This window comes from Pieris napi, chromosome 17 (assembly GCF_905475465.1).
Source record: "Pieris napi chromosome 17, ilPieNapi1.2, whole genome shotgun sequence".
Classification (NCBI taxonomy): Eukaryota; Metazoa; Arthropoda; class Insecta; order Lepidoptera; family Pieridae; genus Pieris; species Pieris napi.
Genome location: NC_062250.1, coordinates 6,564,697 through 6,575,995, shown reverse-complemented (window position 1 = coordinate 6,575,995; position 11,299 = coordinate 6,564,697). Strand labels below are relative to the sequence as shown.

Genomic DNA, 11,299 nt, shown 5'->3' with positions numbered 1-11,299 from the left:
TTAATTTTATTTAAAATGTTTTCGAACGAATGATTGCAAATCATAAAGGGATTTTTCAAGTGCTTCCATTAATTTTGTTGTCATAATAACTATTTTGGCATTCACTTAGATTAAATAATTCTTATCACTCGATAGCAAACTGTTTTTGATAACTATGTTAGCAACAAAATGGCAATATAATGTGGAATATTTTGATAAGATAAAATTCCATATCTAAACAATATATATTTTAATAATTGATAAGCAATGAACATGTTTTTGTAATAAGCAATTATGTTGTTTAATTTATATAAAAAATATTTTATTAGAAAATAATATAATATAAAAATATTTAACTATGAACACAAAAAAAGGAATTTTATGATATTTTTTTGCAGAGAAGTGTAAATCCAGTCAAACAAACATTGATTAAAAATTAACCGCCGCGCCGTGGCGCTATAACCCTTTGGGGATCTCGGTCTCGGCCTCAGATGTTGATTGGTGTTTTTTTTATTAATAAGCGTTTTACAGTATTAATATACAGTGTAAAATCCATGTGATGTCATTGGGTTTTTTATGGGACATGAGGCACAAGAGTACAACTTGGTGTTAACTCCAATTAAATTATCTCCCGAACATGGCAGAATTTCTCCACTTTGGTTGACTTGAGCTACTATAACAGTAGAACGACAGTTCTAGCCAAATAACGACAACTTTATGAAATCATCAACTTTAAACAATTTTTTATTTTTAAATTTCAGTAAAAATAAATAGGTTTCTAGAACAGTAGGGTTCAAGTACACAGGCGCTAATAAAAGATTTTAGATTTGGTAGTACCGGTGACTCAGAGCTGGTACTTTCCTCGCTCAATGAATAATTATCGCAATACAGCGAGGAAATGCTGCCAGCTTTGTGTACACTGCCACAGGGACCAAACTTATTAAATTTGTTTTTATTTTCTGTTTATCAATTTGTAATTATTATTATTAGTAATTAGGGTCGTTTATTACTATAATAACAAGCTCCCAGTGTGGGTTGCGATTCCACACCTTCCAAGAAACATTCAACTGGTTCAAAATATAATACCCTCACATAATGTTAATATTAAATAACATAACACATAATGTTAATATTAAATCATATCATAATAACAAACAGTTAACGAGCTACGTAATTACAAAATGTTAAATTGCATAGTGAACTTCGTCACGCTATAGATAATGCAGTAACTGTGTAAATACAATTCTCATACGATACAATCTTAATAATTTCATCATGAGTAAAATACAAAGTGTTTTTAGTCTGCGTACTACTATTTATAGTGAAAATACATAGCGCGCCAATTCCCATCTACTTAGATTGATTAATTAGAAAAAATATCAACCATATAAAAATAAGCATGCAAATGTCATATTAAATATCATAATGTCATAATAATTAGAAAAGTTGAGTTATTTATAATTATTGTCAAAACTTTTGGTCTAAATCGAAGGTGATCAAGAAAATAAATGATATTTATCTCGATATTTAATTTTAAAAATCTCTAAAAGTAACAAATCTCAAACGTATTCTAGGTAAATAAAGCAAAAAAATTATCACAAAAACGACGGGCGTAAGGTAAGTTGACGTGTGAATTGAGTTTTCGATATAAAACAGGACAGGTTTTGCCGAGCTTTTGTTTACGAAAATAAAGTAACAATGAGTAATAAGTGCACACACACCCATAAATTGAAGAGCACCAATATAATTACTGTAATGTAGTTTCACTAAACGATACATAAGAAAAAAAGGCATGTATTAATTAACGTATTAATTGAAGTTTAAAGTATTAATTAACTAATGAAGGTGAAGAAAAGCTTTTCCTTTGTTTTCAAAACTAAATTACTATAATTACTCCATTCAATTTATAATATGAATTTCTTTTCCTGGGAACAATCATGTTCTAACAAAACCTATATAACCTACCTTCAACTTAAATAAATAGAACAAACGTCTTTAATATTTTTTTAGGTGTATAATCAGTCCTAGAACGTATGTCTTAAAGTATGTTTCGGCCAACGATAAGTGATATACTTGTGTATAAACTGAAACAAAGGCTACAACATGTGTGTGATATGAGCAATTTGCACGGCATTAAACACATTTGTTCCTCATCAAAAATATCTTGGCCTAAAAGGTACGATAAAAAAAAAAATTATTTTAGAAATGCAATAGTCTACCCCTTTAAAATACTTATTCTAAATCACTCTAGGGATGTTCAATTAAAAGTGATAATTATAGAGATAAATCTCTCAACAAATGTTTTTTGTTTTTCGACGACCTTTTTTGAAAAATCTTCTTCCCTTGAAAATCGAGTACCGCCTCTAAGATATTCCATAAACCGCGGAAGAAATCACGGAGTTGGGTCCGGTGAATATGAAGGATGTTCCATCAATTCGAAGCCTGCTTCTTGAATAGCACCTATCAAACAAACTACTCTATGAAATTTTTTGTAGAACAAAAAATGTTTTTATATAGAAATGTCTTCTGCTATAAAACAAACAGTAACACGGCGATCAGCCAAGACAATATTGAAATTTTTTATAATAATTTGTTCAACCACTCAGGGCGTCCCGTGCGGGGTCCTCGGTAATGGAAGTTCTTTCACACTTGAACTTAACACACCAACGCGCAACCGCAGAATATGGAAGAGCATGAGCCCCATGAAACCCATGAAATTATTTCACAATCGTTGTTTGTAATTCTTCCTAGAACGATATTAGAACGACTCATGGCCATGTGTAATATCTTTTCAGAATCCCTATTAATTGCGCCAAAACTTATAATACAGGGTCACTTTTCGGTAGAGTATTTTTTTTTCACAGTGGGGGCCGAAGTAAACAAGTTATGATTTGAAAATAATTTTATATCGTGTAACTTAATATTATCTTCAATACACTCAATAAACAACTATAAATAGTATGTCTAACGCAAGAACTCATCAGTGCCAATGTAGTGGGTATTATGAAAAAGATACAGAATGTAGATTTTTTCGAATTTCAATAAGAATTAGTAAAAAAAAGTAATTTTTTTTATAAAACGCAAAATAAATTATAACTCTGCAGGGGTTGAGCTTAGAGACCTAACGTAGAACAATTTTTTGCAGCTGATGACCTCATCTATCCCCTATTTGCGTTTGATCCACGACTTTTTGGCCAACCTGTATAGTGTTTATAAAAGAAATGGTCTAATGCCAATTACATGAATAAAAACTTAATTAAATCGATTCTACTTTCATTTCAGAATTTTTTGGCTTACAATCCTATCGGCGTGTTGCTTTGGTGCTTGGTCTGTCCTTAGATCATCATTACGTTTGCTAAGTTCCGATGTAATGTCATATTCTGTAGACACAAATTACTTGGATTGGGATACACCATACCCCGCTGTTACGGTATGCGAACAGATTGATACAAATCGAATAATGACGTATTTAAAGAGGTTAGTCTATCGAGTTTTTTGTTAGGTTAATTTACTTATTTATTTAAAAAAGGTTTGCCAATGGGTATTACAATAATAGCTTACTTCTAGGTACACACAAAAATAACTATAAAAAATACACTCTACATGGCAAACACAGCACGCCTAATACTTAATAACTATTGCTAACTAACAACGTTCTTACAAACTATAAATATGTGACTTAAAAAGGGAGAGATATAAATGATAATTTATTTCAAAAATTTTAATCATAGCTCTGCGAAACTGTGAGTAAGAACGGTGGAAGGGGTCAATTCTAAGGCAACATTTATAACATATCCTAGGAATAGGACGTGTTAGAAGCTAAGACGGTTCTGCGAAAGAGAATAACAACTACCTACGTTGTATGTCTTTATTATTATACATTGTATTCAGCTGTAGAAGCAATCTCACTCACTAGTTAAAAGTTTCAGTTTTCAGTAAGTCCCTGACGTAAGCTAATTACTAATTACTAACTAAGTTAGGTATTGTGCTGTACAACCTTTTAAACAATATAAAACGACAAATAATTCTTAATTTGAATTCAATACAAACTATATTTGCGGCCTCTACCGCGTAGTATATGAGCTCCAAATCACAATAGGTACAATTCATCCGGATTCAACATTCGAAATTTGAATAATTGCTACGAGTCATAGAATTTCTATAGAATCCTCCTCCTCATACTTTATATAATCCACGAATACGAGTAGTATTTAATATATGTTCCTTTATACGTGCTCCCTCAAGCTAAACTAAATACTAATCTATTATTACTTAGGAATTTCTATTCCCCTATTTGTTTGGACAAAACTTTTTGTTGTGACAAAAACGGCATGGCTTTTAAAAAAATATAAATTACAATTAATAATACTCCTTTAAATTATAACCTAACTAGCGGCCCTTATATTGATATGTTTGCTCATTTTCATCCCATCTCATTATCATCAATCGTTTTCGCAGCGCATGCGATGAAAGATATTTTATAGGCATTTTTTAATTTACACCTTGGATAACATTATTGTAGTTTTAGTAGGGATCCTTATTTTTTTTCTTGCAATTAAAATAGCCAATATTAATCAGTGATAATATAGCATTCAAATGGAGAAAGAATTTTTTAAATCGGTCCAGTACTTTTTGAGCCAATTTGTTACAAACATACATACAAATCTTTCCTATTTATAACCTAATGTTGCAAAACCATTTACAGAAACGACCTCCCGATTTCCCTGTCAACATTTTTCAAGGAAGTAACATTTTGGAATATGAAGTACTGTCGAACGTGTACAAAATGCGATATGAATAAGACGTGTGTTGAGGGATTTGTACAAGATATTAAGAGGATTAGACTGAATTGTTCCAACCTGCTTTCAGACTGTTGGTGGGATAACCAATATTTTCCGTGTTGTGACAGGTGAAATATTAAGTATTATATTAAAAAGGTTATGAGTAATATAAAACCTTTTTCGGGCATTGTCTTATTCATTAAGAACATTTTACGAATTGCTATTTATTAATTGTGCTAACAATGTCTGAACAAAGCCATATTTCTATAAAGTACCAGTTTTATTCACAACAAATGCATATCTGTTTACTGTTTAAGCTTACGCGTTAAGACGTCCAAAGACAATTCAACGAAATTGCTTAAGTTTGACTCTGGCTAATCTAACTTAAGTTAGATAGTTCAATCGCTTTATTAAGTGAGGGCTCTCATGAGTGAGGTTTTCAAAGAAGAAACACTGTTAGAAGGGATAAAAGGTCATTTATAAATACTTAATCAGACTAATGAATTATTATCTTAACACCGTTGTTAAACAAACAATTACTTTTAAAGGATAAAAAAATGAACTAATAATTGTCTAAAAATTAAAGATTTATAAAGATAAAATTAAAAAAAATTGTAAAAAGTTTGGTCCCTGTGGCAGTATACCTTTAACGCTGGCAGCATTTCTTCGCTGTATTGCGATACTTATTCGTTGAGCGAGGAAAGCACCAGCTCTGGGGTCACCGGTCCTATCCACCAGGCGCCAACTTAAATGTGCACTTGAACCTCACGGCCCAAGAGTCTCTACTCCAAAGCAAACAAAATCGAAATATAAATAATAAATATAGTATAGCAATCGAATCACATCTCAAATAAGAAACCCCTTTTAATGTATACAATAAAAAACCAGGAAAAAATAACGCAGCGGTAAATTTAAATTTGCAAGCGGAAGAGTCCTTGTCTCCTATTTAATTAATTTAATTTACTTTGTAGATTTCAACCGGTTGAAACGGAATACGGAGAGTGTTTCAGCTTTAATTCTGTACTGAATGAGAACACTGCACTGGCAGCTAATAAGGAAACTGGAACACCAAGTTTGATTTTTACCACTGTTGATGCTAGTATGGTAAGATTTAAACGTATTGCATATATTAAGTACATATAGCATAGAAGTACTGTCATATACCCGCGAATTATTAAGATAATTTATAATATTCAATATAAACAGAAAAACTAACACGTGGTACCTGTACGGTTCCTGGGTCATCGGCGCGATTTTAATAATAGAGGATCTTATATTTTTTAATCACTCGCGTACATCGATTTAATGAACACAAAATATTTAAATGCTAATTGCTATAAAACGAATGCTTACGAACGAATTTACAAAAAACCATTCTAGCGGTGATTCCGAATCGAATGAGCCACGTTTTTGAACTTGTTGATTAGACTAGATTATAAAACTAAGAAAGCCTGAGTGAGCAAAATGTACAGCCTTGGCTCGCACAATACCCATGGAACGATAAAATTTTAACAAACATCTGTTGCTAATTTACTTTCAATATCATATTTGTTTTCGTTATGTATTTATTTATAATATTTACTTACGGGAATGTTGTGCACCCAAACTTAAAATATATCCAAATCCTTAAATACTCATAAAGCTTTCACTAACGCGAACGCCTCGTCATTCCCGTTCCCGCCAAAACGTATTTACGAATGCCGGCAAGCCATATGCCATAGATATTCGCATATCCATAGATAATCTTAGAACAGAAATAACGATTATCAAAGGAGGTCTTAATTCGTTTAATTAATACGTAACGTATAATTAATTATCTTTAATTATTATTATTACTACATAATTACTATTTATATTACTATGTATTATAATTTTAAAATTGTGAATTTTGAAGGATACCTACACTAGGCTAAACTTTTACAAATTATTATGTTTAATTCTATTAATTTTTTTAAAAATTAAATTAAATTATTAAATCAAATTAATTATTCATAAATTTATTCGCATTATGCTTTACAAAGACACCAGCTATTAGTAGATAAAATCACAATTGTTTTATAATTTACAGATACGAATACACGCGTCCGATGAATATATATCCGTTGATATGGAAAATATTTTAGGACGGACAAGCATTTTGCCTCTACTCGCGAATCTAGAAGCAATATTGAAAGTAAGAATTTTTAAATCTCTACAATAATTCTGTCTTCACTAAAATGTTGGCTTAATTTTGCTGTCGATGGATAATAAGTGAAGTAACATAATATTTGAAGATGTAAAATATCATCTAACTTGATTTTAAACAATCTATTAATAACCCTAAACATAAATAAATGAAATTAAAAACAATTCTATTGTAGTATTCACGCTTAAGCGTATATTTTTAAGCGTAATTAGAGTTATTTTAATTAGTTTATAATTTATATCAACTGAAGTCAACTTTTCTTTAGTGTTATCGAGTACTGTATGGTTCATTACCCTGTGGAGCACTTTACTAGTTCTTCTATGAGTTTGATATTATATACCTTCAACGCGAAACAAAACATTGTACGAAGATTTTACGAAGGCGCTACATACTTTTAAAATACATCCAAGACCTACGGATACACATTAAAGCAAGTTTATAATGTCTGATAATATCTCAAATACAGTAAAACTTTTTCACAGGTAGAACAGACTGTAAACGACGCATCTGTTAGATCCGTATCAACAAAATTGCGCAGTTGTTTGTTCAAGAACGAAAAGCCTTTATATGTCAAAAGCTGGCCTTTTAAACTCTATACATATAGTGCATGTAAGCTTTACTGTAAGGCCCACACTCAGTACAATCATTGTAATTGTACTCATCACTTTCTATCAAATCTGGGTAAGGTTATATTTATAATACGGATGCAATTTAAAAAAATAGTAAAGCGATTAAATATAGGTATTTATTTCCAACACACAAATATACAGTATTTACCATATTCTTAACCTACTTAGTAATAAAAAACGTAAGTGTACTTATATACACGCGTTAGAAGTTAGACTTCTTGGCGTAACAAGATAAAAATCTTTTCAAAAATTTTATTCTACGTTTGAAGAAAAAACGCTAATTCTATAGCTAACTTCAGGGTGTCGGTTTTTTGTGACGGTGTGCGCGCGCATCGGATAAATTTACTCTTATCATTATTCCCTAACGCGCCAAAAGAAGTATAACTTCAATAATTAAAAATTGATAAATAGAAAATTTCAACAAATTTAAAAAGTTTGGTCCCTGTGGCTGTGTACCTTTCATGCTGGTAGCTTTTCCTGGTTGTATTGCAATACTTATTCGTTGAGCCAGGAAAGCATCAGCTCTGGGGTCGCCGGTACTATCTACCAGGCGCCTACTTAAATATTTAATTAGCGCCTGAGCATTTGAACCTCACAGCCCAATACTCCAAAGGGAACAAAATCAAAGTTAGAAAGCAAAAGAGTATAAATAATTCAAAATTACTTTCGCATTTATAAAACTATTAGGTAATTCCCCAGTGGTATACAATATTCCTGTATATTATGAGCACATTGTGAGCTTTTATTTTCACGTGAAATATGATTTTTTCAGGCATCGAACCCAGGTCTCAAGGTAGGTGTTGGTTATATCCAAATAGAGAACGGAATCATTTCGACGTAGGACGACCTATATCTTGTTAAAAGACGCCTTTAAACATATATACAATAGTTTATTAAACGATATAGATATAAATAAGTTAAAAATGTTTTGTCTCCTATATATATTTAAGGACCAAACATTTAATAGTGATGTCAGGCTTTATTATTAACCCTGTTTGGTAAACCATGAGATTTAATTTTATACGACACAGTTATGCCCACTATTTTTATTAAAAGTATGTCATGTCAATTCTTTCCACTTCGATTGGTTCTAGTTTTAAAAATCCAGTTCAATGAACGCGTATGATTGGAGATAATTTTTGATACAGTTTAACTTTAAATGCACTTTTTATTTCAGTTAACTTACCTGCCTGCGATGTTAAAGGATTGGCCTGCTTAAGTAATAAAAAAGGTTTGGTCGTGCATTTAGGAAAAACAATAGCATAATTGGAAATAAGAGATAGTAGAATAGTATAGTGGATATAAAATTTATTGGTTACATTCAGTGTCAGATGTCAAATGTCAAGTTGAGACAGATCATTGTCATAATGACATTTATTCGTCATTCAAACATTTTCATACATTGTCATATTTTTTTAAAGAGTATTTTAATGTTCTAGTTATTTGTAAAGAATAAATAAACATTTCTTTATAAATGACGTTGGTTTCAGATGAAATTGGAAAGTTCAACTGTAGTTGTCCCATGGGATGTGATGAGACATCATACAAAGTGACGCACGTATTTTACAAGTAAACTTTTTTTAACGTCTATAAAAAAACTTTGTATTATCTGTATGGAAAACTATTTTATATGTAGAAAGATTTAACATAAGACCTACATAATTATCCACTTGTTTTTTATAACCTACATTTTTATAGAGGAACAATGCTCAAAACATAAAAAAAGCGAATAATATCATGCAGGGGTTTTATAAGGTAAAAATGATACCCCCATACCCTATTAAGCTATTATATACATTACAATATATATATGTAAAATCATTTTATTGAATTATGTTAACCACATCATGCTATATCTACAATATATTATGTTACAAGCTAATTTTTCTAAACTATATGACAATTATGGTAAACATAAAAGTTACCAAAGTTTAAAACTTTGGTAACTTTTATTTTTAAAAAATAAAAATATTGAACATTTGGGCTAGTAAAACAGTTTGAAACAATCACGATCGGAAACAATTCAACTGTTTCCATTCAATGAGATAAACAGAGAACTTAAAGGAAAAATTTAGTTAACGTTGGGAAAATTGAATTTTCTCAAGTTTCGTTATCTTAGCAAGTTTCTCGAGAAAACCGGGGTCTATTTCAAATAAGTTCATTCACGCGGGAAACTTTAACTTAAAGGAAAAAAACCTGGATATTTGAAAAAAATTTAGATACATAACATCAATAAAGCTACCTTCTTATTACAACATTATTTATTTATTATACCTACATGTTTAGAAATGCCTGCTACCAAAATTACTCAACCATTGATGAAACTTGGACTGTTCCCTAATTTGGAATCTGCCTTAAATCAAATCATATCTGATATTAAGTTTCCGAGACAATTGTAGACAAACATTCACACTTACATTTAAAAGCTCAACTAAATGTAAAAACACATTGTGCAAATAAATATTTTAAGTTTAATTAAATGTTGTGTACCTAAGACTAATTGGATATGTCAGCGGTCCGGTCACGTAGGCGGTTACGTGACGAAAATGAGGGTAGGTTAAACAAAATTTTCAAAAAATCATTAGTTTATTTTATTACGAAACAGCAAGCTTACCACGTTACTTCAATAGCTTCGATATTAAATATTTAGTCTTTGTTTATCGTTATCGTTAGATGAATTCATTAGTGTTCAATAATAAGAGTGATAATGCAAGATACAGCCATATCTAATTGGAAGTATTGGAATCGCTATTAAAGTTATCTTCTGAGCTTGCTGATGAGGCTATACCTTCTGAATGATGGCAGAGCTATGTATTTTACTTCTTAAATGATATAGTATTTTAATTTTTGTACCATTTCAAACATTCAAAAGAACTGATTAAATAAATAATAATAATTGTTTACACTTTTAGTCGTTCCAGTAAAGCAGAGAATGTTGTGCGTTCGTCTCGTAGTGTTGTTAGATTTGGTCAGCTTCCCACTATGAGAGTCAGACGATTCGCTATACGAGACAGTCTTGGACTCGTTGGTATGTATTTAAGAAATGTTCTATTAACAAAACAAATTAACTAGTCACAATAGTACTCAAAATTATCACTAGTTAATTATCTGTCACAATTATTTGTATTGCATTGCAAAATTCAGGCGTTTTCTTTAACGAACACAAGAATCTGTTCTTATTTACTAACTATCCTAGAATCCTACTTATTATATTATTTTTAATAATAACTCTGAAAAAACGTTTATTTTCAAAGAATGGTAGGTACATTCAAATTGATTAAAATAATTACCTATCGTTATAGTCTCTGTTAAGACGACAATATCTATTTGTGTTTGTTCATAGTCTTCCCAATTGCTTATATATTTGTTCTATTATGCAACGTATACTTACATAAATATTTCTTTTTAGTGGACATCGGCGGCGTTGGGGGTGTATTTTTCGGTGCTTCACTTCTCAGTCTAATTGAATTTGTATACTTATTTTGTATACGGCGGTAATCTCATATTATACGTATAGTTATGTTAATTATTAAAATGCTGTTTGTATTCTAGTATTTTATTTTTGCAACAGAATACAATTATATCATTCTATTAATAATAAAGGACAGCGAATTGCAACGCGTCTTAATTTATCATAGTATCCGTTGCCCTGAAGCAAATAAATAAAATACTGAAATCATTCAAAATAAAGTTACATATTTTCTGATACCAAGAGTATTTTCTAA

The 11,299-nt window shown here is 30.7% G+C and overlaps 1 protein-coding gene across 1 annotated transcript; it reads left to right on the top strand.

Annotated features, from left to right (window-relative positions):
• The first annotated feature begins 1,537 nt into the window (after positions 1 to 1,537).
• LOC125057949 (sodium channel protein Nach-like) lies at positions 1,538 to 11,092 on the top strand. The gene is made up of 11 exons (XM_047661912.1): positions 1,538 to 1,596; positions 1,990 to 2,155; positions 3,262 to 3,456; positions 4,685 to 4,888; positions 5,732 to 5,864; positions 6,829 to 6,933; positions 7,428 to 7,626; positions 8,752 to 8,805; positions 9,065 to 9,143; positions 10,487 to 10,602; positions 10,984 to 11,092. Exons 2-11 carry the CDS (start codon positions 2,025 to 2,027, stop codon positions 11,070 to 11,072), a joined length of 1,305 nt encoding a protein of 434 aa, XP_047517868.1. The 5' UTR covers positions 1,538 to 1,596; positions 1,990 to 2,024; the 3' UTR covers positions 11,073 to 11,092.
• Positions 11,093 to 11,299: the final 207 nt, after the last annotated feature.